This window comes from Oxyura jamaicensis, chromosome 2 (assembly GCF_011077185.1).
Source record: "Oxyura jamaicensis isolate SHBP4307 breed ruddy duck chromosome 2, BPBGC_Ojam_1.0, whole genome shotgun sequence".
In the NCBI taxonomy this organism is placed as follows: domain Eukaryota; kingdom Metazoa; phylum Chordata; class Aves; order Anseriformes; family Anatidae; genus Oxyura; species Oxyura jamaicensis.
In genome coordinates this window covers 26934746-26953716 of record NC_048894.1, presented here as the reverse complement: position 1 = coordinate 26953716, position 18971 = coordinate 26934746, and the positions used below count along the sequence as shown (strand labels likewise).

At 35.3% G+C, this 18971-nt stretch overlaps 1 protein-coding gene across 2 annotated transcripts in view; it reads left to right on the top strand.

The window, feature by feature from the left end:
• The first annotated feature begins 4694 nt into the window (after nt 1-4694).
• The window catches only part of COL28A1 (collagen type XXVIII alpha 1 chain), a 66645-nt gene continuing 52368 nt past the window's right edge, over nt 4695-18971 (top strand). Inside the window, exons 1-11 of one of the 2 annotated variants that reach the window (XM_035318219.1) lie at nt 4695-4821; nt 5848-6004; nt 6582-7141; nt 9107-9127; nt 9765-9821; nt 11150-11203; nt 11744-11785; nt 12571-12597; nt 13569-13613; nt 16264-16308; nt 16953-17006. In XM_035318219.1, the coding sequence (XP_035174110.1) occupies nt 5872-6004; nt 6582-7141; nt 9107-9127; nt 9765-9821; nt 11150-11203; nt 11744-11785; nt 12571-12597; nt 13569-13613; nt 16264-16308; nt 16953-17006 (1038 nt within the window). In that variant the 5' untranslated portion in view covers nt 4695-4821; nt 5848-5871. Of the gene's footprint in view, nt 4967-5847; nt 6005-6581; nt 7142-9106; nt 9128-9764; nt 9822-11149; nt 11204-11743; nt 11786-12570; nt 12598-13568; nt 13614-16263; nt 16309-16952; nt 17007-18971 lie in introns of both variants that reach the window. The other variant, XM_035318218.1, reaches the window with a different exon arrangement.

The window sequence follows — 18971 nt, the reverse complement described above, 5'->3', positions numbered from 1 at the left end:
TAGTTTGCAAACATGTGGATGGAGTAGCTTTTCCCATCATCTGTGTTACTGTTTGTTGGCTGCTTCTTCTTACCACTAAACATATTGGAGAATTTGTGTTACCTAAGAAGTTATTTTTCATCAGTTATATATCAGAGGTTTTATTAATTTGAGCCACCAACGTGGTCTAATAGTACAACAGTTAGTTTACTTGTATTTAGTCATTATGTTCCTTCCATTTTAAAAGCATTTTCTTCATGAAACAGCACTTTTTCCTTAATTATGATCATCTTTAGGATCGCAGCAATGATTTTGATAAATGAGGTAGGGCAAGATTTATGGAAAAATTAAAAGCAATTCAAATAGAATACTATATCATGTATTGAAGGTAAAATTTGGCAGTCTGTATTTTCATGGTTATAATTTCATTGCTTATTCATTTTTCATCATATCACTTCCTCTGCTACTGTTGGAGTCAGACATACTGACTTGTTCACATCTGTTTCCAGTAATCACCCGCTGTTTCTTTTTATAACAAAGATTAGATCAGTTTGTATGTTCCTAACACTTTTTACAGGAAAGTATAGGAAATGAGTTTAGTTAATACTTTCAATAATCATGTTAGCTAACTTTGATTTTGAGAGGAAGTTCTTTAGGTATGAGGGAATCAGCAACTTAAATACCAGACACCTTAATAATTTTGTGAGTCATAATAATAGTGCAAGCATGCTATTAATATATAGTGTAACTAGTAAGAGTGTATGTTGCCTTTTGCCCAGTGGCAATGATGTTATAGGCATTCTTACATACGGATATGACGTTACATATGGATGAGAGGAGTAAGAAAATACAGTCACTGCAAATGTTGCTGTTGGGGTGTGCACAGGGGGAACAAAAGAACATGTTTCTTTAACTCTACAGTCTGAAGAAGAGTTAACTGAGTACCCTGAAAAGGTTTAGTGTAAGAGGTTCACAAATTGTAATAAAACCAACCAAACAAACAAACACATTAACAGTGCACAAATCACTTCCAATTGCAACTTCTCTTTCATATCATGGAGTTGCCACTGCTGTTGGTGAATCTTGCTCTCACTGTTTCTAATGCATGTGAGATTTGCTCCAATGCTGGTGGTTTATAGCAAAAGAAAAAAAAAAAAAAAAAAAAAAGCCAACCAACCAACCAAAAAATGTTAGGATGTTATAACCTATGTGATTTAAGAGCACAAGACTTTGTTTTGTTGATCCTGAGAAATCCTTAGTAGGACTAGTGTCATGAATTGTCTAACTGCTTCTGAATTTCCCATTAAAAGTTCAGTAAGAATGCTGCTTATATAGCATCCGTATATCAGGTCCTGGGACTCCCAGAGTATCTGAAATAAGTATTTAGTTTATCAGAATCAGATAGGAACTAAAGAGTGAAACCAGTGCTTTGAGGAGATATCCTTCCTCCTTGAATCCCTGTATCTTAGTCTTTTAGTATCTTAGTCTTCACCTTCTATTAAAAGGGGACATATGTTTTACCCAGACAATAGCTGTATTTACTAGATGTGTCCTGGTCAAATGCTTAATGTGTCGCCCAATGAGAGTAATCATAATGCATTATCATGTGGATACACCAGAGGGCAGAATTTAGACAGCATGAATAATATCTCAGGTTTTTACAGTTTACATAAACTGAATTGAGCAAGTAAATGATCCTTTTGTTATGTTTACTGCAGTCTGTTTAAAAAAGGCCTTACCTTACACAATGTGAATACCAATGGCATTGAGTTAAGATACTTCAAGCACTAGCAGCAGTGTTTTTTTATAAAAACTGTTTAATTATTTTATTTTTTATTTTTTTTAACTGTTTAAAATGTGTACTTTAAATCAATTAGCTATTTCCTAGCTGGAAAAAAAAATCTGCAATTCTTTATAGTAAGTGTTGTCATTCTTACTGAGTGAAGAACATAGTGGCAAAAATAAATAAATCCATCCATAAATAAAAATAGGGCAGTCAAATGTCAAATTTGGTTAATATCATTGACAAAGCAGAACCAAAATGCAAGTCATTTGACATATGACATTCTTGTAATAAGTAACCTTCTTTCATGGTTTTATAGATCTGCATCATATTCACATTGATTTGTGGCTGTCCAAGTGAAAGACTTGTAATGTAATTTGTCTCTTTTCATTCAGAAGCTCTCTCATCTTTTTCACCTCTCTCTGTTTCTTTTTATTTCTTCTTTGTCATTTCTGAGTTGCAGTAAGTAGAATAGCAGGAAGTATTTACGGAGGACAGGTATTGTACAAGGAAATAAAGCTGATACATGATTTTTATTTATTTATTTATTTTTCCAATAGAAGAAGTAATTTAACGTGAATGCAGAAACTGAGGAATCTTTTTTTGCAGGACTCAAAATTCAATAGCAACATAAGATGAGTTTTACAGATAAATTTTTTATTGCAGATGAGAGCTTTAGTGTGATGATGGAATGAGTACATTTAGGCAGATTCAGTACCATGGGGATCTAGATGCACTGAGCTGAAATTGTACTTGGCTCCGTGCAGCCATTGAAACAGTGCTGAACAGCTTAGCAAGAAGTAGCAGTAGAGTTAAAAATGATGCTGTATCTATATGTAGACATTGCTTCCATTAGAGTTGGTCTCTAAGTGAATATAAAGCTATATACTGGCAAGAATAGAGAAAAAATAAAAGTCTGTATTCTAATTCTACAATCCTGTTACAGAACTGTAAAGATCCTGATTGTACATCCAAAGCACACTAAGTAGCAAAGAGCTGGAGTGTGAACATAAGGCTCGCTAGCTACAGTGCACTCACAACTGTGCATAGTAGGGATAAAGCGCCTATGCTTTCTTTTAAAGCTGTTTAGTGTAAAAGTTATACCCAAAGGGATTCAGAAACAGTGATCTGTAAATTCATTTACCAGTTTACAATGCAGTATGTTTCCTGCATTGTCTTTAGACCACTTTCCCAAAACTGGTTGCATATCTTTTTCTTTTTCGGAAATAAATAAAATGCAGACAAAAACAGCACTCAATGATAACAATTTTTTCTACCTTATTGTTAATTAAGGTTTACAATATACACTCAGAAGGAAAAGGAAACCCCCTAGCCATATTCCTGTTTTTCCTCAGGAACAGAATGTGAGGAACATTCATAAATTATTTGAAAGGTTAGAAGAAGTTACATGTTGTACAACGAACAGTCATTAATTTGGCTCAGCAGTGAAAGTTACTGGCTTGTGAGACAGGGGAGCTGGCATCACTCTGTAGCAATACAGCTCAAAGGTGCTGGGAATTATTGCCAAATTGTGAATTCCTGCTGAGTATCTTTCAAAAAAAAAGGATCTACCCATGGAGGAGTGTTGGCTCTAACAATAGAGGAGACCTTGCTCCCATGCTAAATGAATCACAAAATCATAGAATGACTTGAGTTGGAAGGGACCTTAAAGGTTATGTACTTCCAACCCCCTTGCCATAGAGTTGGCAACCCCCTAGATCAGGTTGACCAAGGCCCCATCCAGCCTTGAACACCTCCAGGGATGGGGCATCCACAACCTCTCTGGGCAGCCTGTGCCAGTGCCTCACCACCCACTGAGTGAAGAATTTCCTCCTAACATCTAATCTAAATCTCCCGTCTTTTCGTTTAAAACCATTCCACCTCCTCCTATCATTATCTGACTGAGCAAAGAGTTGCTCTCCATCTGTTTTATAAGTCCCCTTTAAGTACTTCAAATCCACAATAAGGTCACCCCACAGCCTTCTATTTAGGCTGAACACCCCCAGCTCTCTCAGCCTTTCTTTGCAGGAGAGGTGCTCCATCCCTTTGATCATCTTCAGGCCCTTCCTGAAGAGTGCTTCTAGTAGCCTGAATGAAGGCAGAGACTTTTTTGTGCTCACTGGTCAGTGATTTCCACTCCTCTGTTCTTTTCCCAAGTGATCCTTCATTGAGATTTTAATAAAATCAGGAGGAAATGGACTATGGTTACTTAGAAGATCCTAGTTAGCATATTGTATTGCTCTTGTTTCAGCAAAACAAGCATGCTCTCATACAGTTTTCTACAAGAGAACTGAAAAGAAATAGGGAAATGTGTTCATCTACACCATTTTAAAAAAGCAATAGCTTGTCAAACACAACCTGCTTCAGTGTCTGCGGTCAGAGAGATCAAACGCTGCAATAGCTGTTGAAGATTTAGGAGAAAAGGTAGCCTGTAAGACATTCAAATACATTGATATTAGGGTCTGTAACTGTACCAAAAAATCAAAAATGAGGATTTCTCAGTATTTCTTTATTGCAATGAACCCGGCTATTCTTTGAGTCCTCTCTTGCAGTACTTTTGCTCCCTTCCTATATTGTCTAAATGACAGCTTATTTTTGGATGTCCTGCCTGCCTCTGATCCTTTAAGAGGGTTTAAGTAGTAGAAAAAAAAAAACTGAGGAAAACAGCTCAGGAAGTTTTTTTTTTTAAAATAATAATTGTCTTTTATTATTGTAATTGCTAATGCAATTACCACCTTTGAGACGTGCTCATGCTCCTGGCAGGTTTACAAACCAAATTCTGTAAGCGATAATATACTATTGTCACATCTGTGATCTAGCCAGTACTGTGACATTAATGTAGAGAAAGCTGACAAAGTGATAGATAAAGATACAAATTTTTTAGAAGCAAGTATTTTAATATGAAAGTTCAGTTCTGTAACGTGGGAAAACACTCGTGCTCCTAGACTGACACTGTGCCTTTAACAAAATACTCAGCACTGGCTAAGTGCCTGACTGTTCTCATTTAAACATTGGCCAACTAAACAGGAATAATGGACCATAAAGGATCTAGATGCAAGGTAGAACCATTTACAAGTGGATAAACTATGTACAGATTCCTGTATTTTCTTTAAAAATATATACTTTCCAGTATGACCTGCTGGACATATTTTCTACACTGACAGCTTATTCGATCCACAATTTGTTCTTTTAATGACTTTGAAGGTAAGAGACTTATAAAGTTATTCTTTTCTTATTTTTAGAGCATTACACTGATGGATTCTGTGTATGTAACTGCTTGATGGAGTTGGAGATAGGATTTAGGAAAGACTTTTAAATGTAACGTATTTGTTATTAATGATTTTTAAAATTAATTACTGTAAAGGCATTTTTTATTTCAATAGATATCAATTTTCTCTAGAAATATGTTGAATCACTGACTTAAAGATTCTAGTATTGATTTTATTAATGTATATTGTCATTATAATAGCATACTGTCTTTACAGACAATAGCACACACAATTTACTACAGCCTTGTATATTAATGATACATTCATGTACTGAATTTCACTACTAAGCTATTGTTTTTTATAAGAAATTGTTCATACTGATGTTCCAACCCTGGGTAATTTATCTCATTCCAAAACACCTAGATCTGTTTATCCCTAACAGCTAAGGATTTCTAGAAACAAACTATATTCAATGTTTTCTATAATATTTCTGCTATTTTCATATATTTAGTTTAATAGCAAAATATGTTAAAAGCAGTATAAGTTAATAAAAAATTCTTTTACCTTTCTTTCTGAGATGTTTCTTTCTGAGGTGTAAAGGTAGCACTGACATTTTTAAGAAAGGAAAGGGAGCACTGTGTTGTACCTGTATTTATTTACCAGTAAAACAGGCTATAATATATATGTGAGCTAAAGTTGGGATTGCACTGGCTGCTTGGCTTAAATCACATTTCCCGTGACTTTTTGTAATAGGTTTTTAGATGTTGCCTCAAGAATTGTGCTTCCCACAAATCTGTATTCTGTCTGTAAAGTATGTGTATTTACTTATTTTTATCTATTAATGAATTATTCACAGATTTTTTTTTCTTATAACAGGAAGGAAAAGTCATCTAATTTGGGATGAAAGTCACTATGTGGAACAAACATTCTTTCTTTTGCTTTTTACTTCTGGCTGTGACAACAAACCAGATAGTATATGGGCAAAACAGAAAGAAGGGAAAAAAATCCAATTCTCTTGTGCAAAACGATGAAGGTAAAACAATTTTCTTAAATTTTCTGATTGACTATATTGCATACCTCCTCATATTTCAGGATAATTAACTAGTAATTGAAAACTTATGCATGCATTTATAAAATATGATTTATTTTGATTATTGGGCTTCAAAACTGTGGTGTATCCCGCATTTAGTTCAGGCACTCCACTTGGACCTGATTTTCATTGACACTCATATCTCTTTTAAGATAAGTGATAAGTAGCCTATTTGAAATTGCATGTGGAAAAAAATATAAAAAATCAATTAAAATGCTGAAACAATCCCATTAAGACCCTAATCTGAAAGTTTTTATCTATAAACCTTTAATAATACTGCTATGAAAGTCTTTGTCTATAGACATCTTTAATATTATTCGTATGAATTAAATTAGATTAAATTAAATTACTTCAGTAGACTTTCTTGGCATTTACAATGAAATTTCTTCTTGGAATTTTTACTGGAAAGACAGAAGTTATTTGGGATATGGCTTTAGGATTGGGTTTGTTGCAGAGAATTATCTGAAATCTGTCATGCAGGTGTGCCCATCACTCATAAAACTTTCTTGTTTCATTACAGGTGATATGTGTCTAATTGATATAGTCTTTATCTTGGACAGTTCAGAAAGTGCCAAAAATCAGTTGTTTAATTTACAGAAGAATTTTATTCAAAACTTAACTGACAACATTTTCCAGATGAAACCAGTTAAATCTCAGAAGTACAATGTCAGACTAGCAGGTATGCAGTTCAGCAGCACAGTCAGCATTGATCAACCCTTTACAGCATGGAAAAATGTGCAGAATTTTAAAGAGAAAATCAAGGCTCTGGGCTTCATTGGCCATGGAACCTATTCCTATTATGCAATTTCCAATGCAACTCAGCTACTTAAAACTGAAGGTCGTAAAAGAAGTGCAAAAGTGGCTTTTTTGATGACTGATGGTGTGGATCATCCAAACAGCCCTAATATCCAGGGTATAGCTGCAGCAGCTAGGAGTCTTGGAATACATTTTTTCACCATTGGCCTTTCTAAGAAAAATGTTCAAGAAGAAAAATTGCGTATGATATCTGGTGATTCATCTTCTAAACAAGTCTTATGCCTGGATGATAATAACCTGATAGATGATGTAGCATCAGAGCTGGTAAGTAATGCCGGTTGTAATCTTGTCCCCCATCTATCCATGGCAGATTTCATTTAACTTTGATAGATAAGTCCTGAACTCAGTGCAGAGACTTGCAGGTCAAACAGGGTCTGGAGCTGACCTCAGGCTTGGGATTTCAGGAAGATCTTAAACATTGTGTGGGATGTCTGCATGAGATGGGCTCCATGGTTGGTAGCAGAGAAGGTCAGTAACTATTGGCTTGAGAATCAACTTAAGATTGACAATTTACTTTAACCATAGTCAAGGCTTGTAGCTCCACTACTTGGAGTAGTAATAAAACTATCCATTCTGGACTCAGATTGATCAACTTTCAAATTTCATGGCAGATATAAGAGGTAACAAACAAAAGCAGTATGATCCTGATCCAGAAGAGATGTGAGCAGACTTCTCTTTACAGATTGTATTGAAGTACATCTACTGAAGTCACTGGGATATGTCAAAAGCCGGTGCCTTCGCCATTGCAGTTCAAGAATGTCTGCTGAAGAAATAGGATTTTTTTATTATTGACTTCAGTGGGATCAGGTTTCCAAAATACTCTAAATCTACCACTCTATTTATTTTTTTAAGGACACTTGGCTCTCTGCCCTTCTATCGCAACACAAGGCACACATAAGAAAATGTAAGGAATACTGCTTAATTAATTTCTTAGTTTAGGAGAAACAAAAGTGTTGCAGTAAGATATCAGCTGGACATGATCTTTTTACAGGCTGCCTAGAGAGGTTGTGGAGTCTCCTTCTCTGGAGATATTCAAGGCTCATCTGGACACCTACCTGGGCGTTCCTGCTCTGAGGAGCATGCTTTGGCAGGGGGGTTGGACCTGATGATCTTTCAAGGTCCCTATCCAACCCCTACAGCTCTGTGATTCTGTGATTCTGTGATTTCTGGCTTTTAAGCACTAATGTGAAAAGTGTTAGGGTGGCCTAGGAAGCTCTTGGTTTTTAAAATGCTAGAAAGTACTTGTGAGTAAGAGAAGACTTTGCACATAGTAAATTAAGATAATTTGGAGGAAAATATTTTTTAGAAAATTCAATAGGGAATTCAATTAAGGGAATAGTCAATACAGAATTTATGTCATGTTTTTGTATTATTCTCTTGAGGGTGGTAGAACTGATTTGGAAAATTTAAAATCGGAAATGGAAACTTGCTAGCTGGTATGTTTGAAAACAATTGGCTAGGTTGTGCAGCTAAGCACACGGCTAGAGATCTCACAGGTATAGGCAGCAAAAGGTATTTCTAAAATATTTAATGTTGTTACACGTGTATACCCATGAAGCGTGTATACCTGTGAAGGTATACATTTAGAAAATGAAAACTCTTTCCAGAGATCTCAGGGAATGGTGCTGTGGGGAGGAATGTTTTTGTGGTGTGTGTCTCTGTCACATTAATAGTCAGGACTGAGGGAGCTTCCTCCTTCCAGATGCTCTCCAAGGAGTTGTGTGCTCGGACAATAATAGCACAGCTGCTGTCATAACCATTGAAGGGTAGGGTATTTCCCATCACATGGAGCGTGTCTCTGAGCACTTGGTAAAACTTTAAAAGGTTACTGATGTCATGCATAACACTGATAAAAACATTGAGTCCTTCCCCTACATATTGTCCTTGTAAGAGCCTCCATAGCTCATTAGTCTTTTCATATTCCCCTTCTTAGCTTTGGTTCTTAATATTGCCTATCTAGCTTTCTGATCATTGTGGGTCAGACTGAGCAACCCCCTCCTCATGCCAGAGAATCCTTTCTTGTATGACTGGTTCCATAGACTGGTAATTAGCAGTGCAAGAAGGGGATGATGCTTGAAGATGTTCACCTTCTTTACCATTCACCTTGCAAATTCTGTAAACTAGAGAGGAAAAAAGGTTAAATTACTACACTGTTAAATGAAGTCTATATGGAAATAATATTTTTCTCTTTTTTTTTTTCTTTTTTTTTTTTTTTTTTTTTCTTTCCAGGAAGCCTTACTTCAGAAGCAGGTAGTTTTTTGAGTTTTACTCTTATTACGCTTGATTACTCTTATTAATACCAGAGCGTGTCTTTTTCTCTTGATCTTTGCTTCTCCTGTGATGCATCAGTACTGCAAGATTAACCACCCTTCCTTTCCTGAGTAGAGTTTCCTATGATGGTTGCTTTTATTTACATTTTTATCCATTTCTTCCCCCCGTTCCTGATAAATCTACAACCTCTCTTCGTTAGTGGGTAATATCAGTAGTAAGGCCTAAAGGCATAAAGAACCCTTCCTAACAAAGTGGAGTAAGACTGGTATAACACATGAAAGTTCATTAGTTGTCACATTAGAAAAAAATAGCAATGTCAAAATTGTCCAAAAATTATATAAGATTTCATACTATATATACACAACCTTAAATATTTGTAGTTACAACAGTAATTGATTTATTTGTTTGTGTAATAAATAAAGTTTTGGATTGAAACAGCTGATTTTGGTGGAGCTATACAGAAGTGTAATGTTGACTATAAAGGATATATTTATTAGCATATTATTTATTTTTATGTTCTCTACCATGTCGCTAGGCAAAAGCAGATTTTTTGCTTACAAAATTTGAAATAATTCATTTGAAAATGTTCTACTTAATGCTTCTATCAATCTTTTAGTGTATGCAGAAGAACTGTGTGTGTGAAAAGGGAATAAAAGGAGACAAAGGTGATTCTGTAAGTATGCATTCACTTGAAAAACCTTGACAATTTATGTTTTAATCATTGAGATCAATGGTTCAAAATACTATAATGGGTTACTAAGTCTATAAAAGCAAGACATTAGCTGTGCATTTAGGGAAAGCAAAAGTAATGTATCATAGCATATCACTGAAATCTCCTGAAAGGCCACTGACATTTTAAGAGCTAAAATAAATAAATAAATAAATCTATCTGTCTATAATCACATACTGCCTTGGAAATACATTTATATTACTAGGTAAACATTCTATGCATGATTTTGAATCCCAAATCAAGAAGTTATTCTTGAAACTTGATACAAGGAAGAAAAGGTCTATTAGACAAAGGGTTGTTTCTACCAGCAGCTTCTATTTGTGTAGGTATAAAGGTTCAAAAGATTGAGAGTGATGGCATATGTGAAGAAAAATCTAAAACTCTGCCTCTGACACTCGCTTTTCTCCTGTGCCACTTTAGCACATAACTGTTTCTTGACTCTGGTAAAGAACAGAGAAGTGAGAGTTCAGAGCTCTGATCCCTCTTGTATCTTTAATAGTTTCCCCAGAGACAGCCAAGGTACATATAAATGGTTTTGCCTTTCTCCCTGGACCCGAAGCAACTGACCAAACATCCATAGCAGGTTATGATAGCAGGGCCTATCATCCAGTCTCTTGCCTCTGGATAATGTCCACCTGGAACTAAAACCCCTTCTTCCAGTTGATAATTTAAGATCCAGAAATTTGTAGGTATTTTGTGCAAAGTGATTAGATATAACCTAATATAATATACAATTTTTATACATATATATACATATATACATGTAAATTAGTATCTATATGTATATGTATACACTGAGCTTTCTATTCCACCCCTTTGTGATCCTCCAAACAGATCTAAGGGTGTCTACTATTTTTTTATTTTAGAGCTGCTGAATATCGACACTAAGATGTTCTATGCACAGCTTTTTTGAAGTAGAGTGGAGCAGACAGTGATGGGTACCTCTGTAAAAAATGGGGAGGAGAAACTGTTATGTTTTCTGTGGCACCTTGTTGGTTAGACTTTGAAATGCTCTGTTTTGCTAAAGTTGAAGGTAAAAAATGTACTTACCATTGAACATTGACAAATAAATAAATTAATTAATAAATCACAGTTACCTTATGATTTTTTAGTTAAGTGAAAATAGTCTCATATGTGCCATACCTGAATCAGTGTGGACTTATACCTAAGCTTATTCCAGAATAATTGTGGCCTGCCCCAACGCTATAGTCTTAGAGGAACTAGGAATTATTTCCATACAATCGTAATAACATTTTCCTGCTTTGTTTCAGGGCAGTGCTGGAAACCGGGGGGAAAAAGGTGAACCTGGACCAAAAGGAAACAAGGTAAAGAGAGTTTAATCAAACAAACACACAATCAAACAAAAAGAAACATAGCAAATTTCTATCTAGCTGTGTCCAAACAATTGAGGTGAAAATAGAAAAGAAGAGGTATGGTAAAATGTGATTTAAAAGATTGTCTTTTGCTATGAGAGATTTTTAGTTAGCTGCTTCAGGAGACAGAAAGAAAAATTTGAAACTAAACTACTACCAAGTTAACACTGCCTATCATTCGAGTATTCCGTTACTAGCAGAGATCTCTGCATCTGTCTGAAGGCTCATTAAGCTCCACAGAGCTTTCTGACAGTACACAAATCTTTTGTATGGAGCAGCTTGCTCTGATGATTGAGATTTCTGTCATCTACTGACAGTAGTTGACTGTGTTAATGTTTGGGAACTGTGTGTTCTTGACTGTGGGAGAAAGTGTGGATGTTCCTAAGTAGGAAAAGCAATTTCTGATCCTTAAACAGTGTTCTAGGTTTCAGTGTAATAGTAATAAATAAAAAAGCGCTACATATGTCAATTGTATTCCTTTGCTTCCAATAGGGTGATGCTCAAAAAGGAGATCATGGAGAAAAAGGTGAAGAGGTATGTGACTACAGTGCTAGCTGAATATCTATATATATATATCTATATCTATATATATTTTTTTTTTTCCCAGATTATCTTCCAGAGCCTGAGGATATCACAGTTTAACTCCACTGAACTGAAAACAAACTTTTTTTTTTTTCTTTCAATTTTTCACACTTCCACTTTATTTAATTATCTAGAACAACTAAACTAAGTTCTGGTTTAAAGAAGCATCTATGCGGAGCAAAACACATTGAAAATCTCTTTAGTCTAACCATGTGCTTAAATGTACAGTTAGGATGCTACTGACAGGAACTTCTGATGCTACTGACAAGGAACTTCTGATGCTATGTGATTTTGCATTGACTTGCATTGTAATTTTCCTGGAGATACTGAAGATGTCATCACTAACAGCAACTAGGTAGTTCTGGCTTCTGATATCTAATATTTCTAAGCTTGAATTCTTGTAGATTCACACTAGAAAGATTAACACTACTCCATACAAAAGATCAGTTCAGTTTAAAAATCCCTTTTAAATGGTAGTGTATATCTGATAAGAGACTGCTAATGTCATCTTTATGTCCAGTGTTATGAGGAAAAAGTACACATTTCTGAATTTTCAGATAATTACAAGTTAAATGAGATATTCCAGAGAGGTATTTTATTTTCATGAATAGTTAAACTTAATAAATGTAATTCTTTACTTTTTTTCCTATGTAAATTATCAGTGTGTTATGCCTTTGCATTCACTTTGATGATTCCCCCCCACCACCCCCATTTTTTTTTTCCTTTTTTTCAAACAGGGAGTTCCTGGCTATAAGGGTGAAAAGGTAAGATTTTTACAGAATGGAAGTAGTGTAAGAATAGCTTGTCACTTGTTGACAGTGTATACAAAAGAATGGAAAGAAGAGCCAGTCTTGTCTTTTTTTCATGAGAGCTCCCAGTGCAATTCCTGGAAGTAAAGTCATCATTTACGTAATTTACGTAAATTTACATAGTGTGTTGTTGGAATTAAAATAAATATGTAAATGAATAAATAAAAAGGTAAAATATTAAAAATACAATCTAAGTATAAAATGAAAAATGTCAAAGACCAGAAATAAAGCTGCTCAGAAGAATAAGAAAGATGAGGATGAAAGAACAACTTAAGTAGGAAGAATGTGAAATTGCTTATTACAAACACAAAAAGATGTGTCACTTGGGAGCTTTTAAAAAACTTACCACAAGGAAGCTAACTATCTCTCAAAAGAGCTAATGCTTGGACAAACTAAATCGCAAGATAGGCTCTCCAAGGAGCTAAAAAATTATATAGTTCAGTGACTCGTCTAATGCCAAAGCCAAAATTATCACAGCAATCTTGACCATCATAGCCAGTAGAGAAATGGAGATAATCCCATTTTGACAAGTAATTCTATTTCTTCATTCCATTCATACAATCTCGCAATTGTTACTCGGGAAAATCTTGAATGTCACAGTAATGAAATTAAAATATATAGAGAGACAGGATCTCTGGAGACAGCACAGCAGGGTGGCAAAATACAGAAAAACTTATTAAATGATTTTAATATATTGCCCTTTTGCTATGTAGGTTGGAAATTTTGTAGGTATTTTCAGGGAGCAAAAGCATGCATCCTAAGTATAGCACACCATATCTTCCACAGTGGCATCTTAAGAATGCAACTCTCAGGTCCTCAGTATCTACTAAACCTCTTTTGCCACTAAACTGCTAGCACAGTCTTTAATGCCACTGATGTAATCAAGAAGTCTTGTTTAGTTGCTAACCTATTGATTTCTTATTAAGGGTGAAAGAGGGGAATGTGGATCCCCAGGAATAAAAGGCGAAAGAGTAAGTATAATTTTTATTTAAACTGTTGCACACTGATGGAGATATTAGAAAATCATGTGACATACTCATAAACATAGCTCATAAAGATTACTGTAAAAATTGAACATCATATAATTCCCTGGTTGTAGAGGTATATTCACACTAAAAATACTGTTCATAGAAACTGAACATCTAGTTCACTATATTCTTTTATTTTATTTTATTTTTTTCCATTTTGCAGAAGAAATGTAGTCATATACCTAAAACAAAGGCTTCCCTAACTGTTGCCAAACTCAAAAGGACTGTGAGGGTGTTACAGAGTTAACTAGATATTTTTTTTCCCTTAAAATGTAAATTTTAATTCAAGTGTATAAAGTTATCTTACAGTGGAAACAGGTTCTTAACAATCCAAACAACTTAAAGGAGAAGGCTGCCAGCTCTTCTGTGCTGATGTGTATTTAGAGTTTTATCTGTTTCTCTTCTTTTAACCTGAAGTGCAGAATTCATACAGGTGAATGTAGATTTTACCTGGATTTTACACTGGGAAGATGGAAGGGTGGTGGAGCCCTGATAAGGATAATCGTGTATGTTGAGTTCATGTAAAGAGGCTTGTGCAAGTCACACACAAATCACTGATTTATGTTTAGCGTTGTTAAGTACTACCAGCTAGCTAAGAATTGATTGTTCTGTCAAAACATTTCTTCAGTTTTAGTATCCACATTATGATTGCCATTACCAAAGACCAACTTGAAATGCTTGCTGTTCCTGGCACCTGCTATTTGATGATGAATTTCAGATAGGCTTTAGGAAATATCTAAAGCAGCAGTATTTGTTGCAAAGAAAATAATAAATTTTCCTAATAAAAACTGAAAGATCATGTATATGTTGTGAGATATTGGAGTACAAAATGTCAGCAAGTAAGTCAGAAAAGACTGAAATATCTATTAGGAATGTGAAAGAGTTGTGTTTCTTAGAAGAATAAAAAATATCATAACTCCTTAACTTCTTTATACAGGCAATATGTGAGAAATAGCATGGGGTTATGTGAAATGCCTACTAAGATAAAAGAAGGCTGTTCAGAAACTGGCAAAGAACATAATCTAATCAGCCAAAAATCTGGATGTAGAAACCATATGCCAGGGCTGCTGGAAATTTGCTTGTTTCATTTCTGTTGTGGACAGTAGTGATAAAAAAAAAAAAAGTTTGACATCTGTAGAGGATCAGATATTAAAATGGATTATGGACTTCAGGAATTTAGTGAACAAATGAGAATTATATTCACTTCCAGAATTCCCAGCTTCACATTACAAAATGCAAATGATAGAACATAATTTTTTGTTTGTTTGTTTGTTTTCCCTTTTTCCTTTTTATGAAAGTAATCTATGCCTGGCAAAATCATCAGAAACAGAACAGACATGCTCAAATGTGTGAAGAATGGCTTCAATATCCTAAGCTGGATCTTTAAACTGCAGAGATGGGTATTGAAGCATAATTGGCAGCACTGTCAGATTTGAAGATGTTCCATTCCCCCACCACCAGCTTTCCTATCCCACTAGTCAAACTGACTCTGGCAGAAGCTTTGATGCCATCAATCTCAGTTTCTTTAAAAGCTGATAAAGCTCGAAATTCAGAGAATTTGTGTTCAGCTTTGAAATCAAAACTGCCTCCAATCATATGTTTGTATTCTACCAAAAGTAACTATCATGACACCAAAATATTGGTTTTTGTGCCATCTATTGCTTGTGTAGTTTTTGTAAAATGAGTGTGAACTGAGTGGGGTTGTCTGCTCTCTGACAGTTGGCAATCAGCCTGGGAGCTAATACCTGGGAGTACAGAATTATTAGAACTTCTGAATCTGTACATGAAGATAGCAGAGGGAGTTTGGTTGCATAGATGTCACTGATAAATTTGCTAGGTCTATTAGAGGTTCAAAATGTGGCAGGTGCTATGAAAAATGCAACAGCCTGCTGATGCCTCTGTACTCGGAGATATCACTAATTAAAAGAAATAAAAGACAGGTACCCCATCTGCTGAGAACTATTCTTTAGAAAAATTTTATCTGAGTATTGAGTCAACTGGAAGTGAAATCCCATAGAAAAAGCATTCTGGTGACTAAAGAAAAATAGTGCAGCAAAAAGATTTGTGAACTATCTGCAGTAGCAGTAGCTGGTAGCAGCTCTTAAAATGGAGAAATAACAGCTGATGGAATAATTAAATATGACATTTTAAAATGATTTTTGCAAACTATTCGTGTGATTCTACCCTGCTACAGTTTAGGTTACTGAGACAAGATTAGCTGAAGTTACTCTGGTATAAACACTATAATTTTTATTTTTTTAATAAGAATTCTGTATCTAATATACTGCTAGAAATAGAATTTCAAGACTTGTCACAAAGAACAACCAGTTAACCAAATAGCTAAGATGTTAAGTAGCCACCTGCAATGTTTGTTCTGTAAGTATTTTAGCCATTTATTGAAAATGGAATGTAACCAACAATACAGAATTCAGAAGGAGAACAGCAGTATCGTGGAAAGAAAACAGACTCCTTAGAAAAAGCTTAAACAGAGAGAGAGAGACGGGTCGCTACATGTGCACTGCGGTTTTCAATACTTTGTAGCAGGTATTGCAACTTCTTCTTAATATGATAATTTAATCTTATTTTTTCTTAGGGATTGGAAGGTCCTTTTGGCCCTAGGGGACCTCGGGGACCTCAGGTAACAGAACTAAAAGATACCAAATAGAAAGAAAAAAAACATTATTTTCTCTAAGTTTATTCTACATAAAGCCTGACAATTCTGTGGAGAGCAGTATGTTTGGTGCCTGAGGCACCAAGATGGCAGGCAGAGTCTGGCAAATTTTGGCATTCAAAAATAATTTTCAAAGAAAAGTTCTTGGCTGCTGCTGCTTAAAGCTTCTTAGAGGTGAGTGGTGCATTTGGGCTTTCCAACTGCAGAGCTGTCCTCTTGCCCTTAGTGTAAAATCATGCCCATACATAGCCTAACATGTTAAATTCCTCTCATCGTATATGTTTCTTGGAAACCTGAACGTGGTCTTCCTAAAATACAAGGCAGCCAGAGAGACAGAATTTTGCTGGAGAGACTAAAATCTGACATGATTAATTAAAAACCTGGGAAAAGAGTAAGAAAAATGATGCAATTTGTATGGAGTAGTAAGGTATATTTTCTGCCAGCATTGGTTATTGAATATTAACAATACAGTTCCAGCATGCACTTTACGGAATATGAAGCAAAGCTAAGCATTGTGCTGCATTGTACTGTATCCCGTTCAGGCCAAATTCAAGAGAAACATCACATACATCTTCAAAAGAATCTCATTCTCTGCTTTGACTTTTGTGTAGGGTGTCAGTGGACCTCCAGGTGAGCCAGGCCTGAAGGGCATTCAAGGTAGCAAGGTAAGATGTAGTCGTGTGTGTGTAGATGTTACATAAGGAGAGAGGATGCAGAAAATCTGCATGGGATCTTTATACTGTGCTATCTTTTTTTCCTCGGTAGTTTTTTTTAGTGGTATCCCTTGCACAAAAATATATAGGTCACCTACATGGTGCACAGTAGCGTCATCGTGGTGGGTAGACCTTGTCTCATTGCGACATACAGCCTGTGCTCCACCTGGGTCCTCAAGCCCAGCCATCAGAGCTTGGGAGAGCATATTCTAGGGCCACAGTTGGGTGCTGCTTGGGACCTAGAGCCACAGTAACTGAATTTGGAATTTAAACCATCTGAATATGTCTTTGCTTCTGCCATCACTTGGGAAGTTTTCTCTAGAATATCTCTGATGCTTTGTGCTTAAACATTGTAAGTGATTTTAGATGGTGGTTATAAAATATTGAGACTGAGTTTTTAAAGTCATTTTTTATATTGCTTATATACTGTAAAAGTTCAGGATAACTTTAAAATTGGTAGGAGTGTAAGATTTGGTGATGATTAATAGCTTAGTTATATTGAAAATAGATCATTTGGAGATAATGACTACAGCTTATCAAGCAAAACCAATTGGATATGGTATCTGATTAATTTAGGCAGTCTTCTGATTTTCAAACCTTTGGCAAATTGCTTTGTGTGAATACAGTTATCTTGCCCATAGCACAGCTATTAACATAATTGTTCGGTACAGAAAGATCTTTTATGTATCAGTTTGAAAATATGGGGTCTAATGACAAGGACATTTTACCACTGCATGAATAATAGAATGCCATATCTAAGTTTTACAAGGCAAGTGAATTCACATAGAACAATTTGCCAAGGATGCAACATTTACACATTCCTGTTTTGTTTCTTAGGCAACAAGTTAATTTGAAGATTCACAGAAATAAACTTAGATGTGGGAAATATTTATGGTAAAAAGGTTGAAATACTGGCATCCACCATGATTTTCCTCTTTCTGACAAGTGCTTTTTCATACTTCTTGTGTCTTCATCTTTTCACAAAATGCTTGATTAAGAAGATTGCTACAGAATATTTCAGAAGTGAGGAAAGCAAGAGGATAAAGGGTCTGAAAGAAGCTATTCATGAATGTGGTGGAAAAGTCATGCCTCTCTTTAATTTCAGCGTGGCAAATGACAGTATTTTTTTTTATCTGTCATTTCACACTGATGAGTCCAAGATAGTACTGTAGATACTTTTGTTGTACACTAAACCATATTTGTAATATCTTATTTGTTGTTCTGTCAGTCTTTTTATACACTTACCTATCTGCAAAATACCTGCAGCTGTCTCTCTATAATTCTTCTACCTGGGTGCAATATTTATGGCCTCTTCATTTTTGCTGCAGATTTTCAGTATGAAAGTTTCCTTGTTTTTCAGCTTCCAACTCAGCGACTTGCTGACTAAGATCTCTAGCCAAGGTTTTTCAGGCTCGGACATCTATGATAATAAAAACACTCTCAGACGAGTTTAATTGCACTTATGTAATTATACTTAAAGCTAAAGAATATAGAAGAAACGTAGGTATATTTAGAGGTTATCTCTTGACCCTGCCTAGTGCCAAAGCCAACCTTTGGCATTTTGGAGCTTATTTGAGATGAGTGAAAAATTTTTCAATGATCACTACAGATAATCAGTAGTTCTTTATAGCTTAATAAACACCCATTCAGCTGGTAAAGGTCAAGGCCTTTTTTGGTTCAGACACAGTGATCTTTCCAATATATTTTGTCCTTACAGAAAGATTAGTCAATTGCTCTTTTAAAATTAGTTTTCATGACACATAATACAATATATCTGAAAAGTAGCAGTTATTTATAACCGTCTCGTATAAAATAAATAAGGCTATTCTTAGTGCACTTCCTTGTACCCATGGCCTTTCCATGCTAATACTTTCTGCTTATTGAGCTGAGCTAGTGACTTCAGTCTGGTTTAGCAGA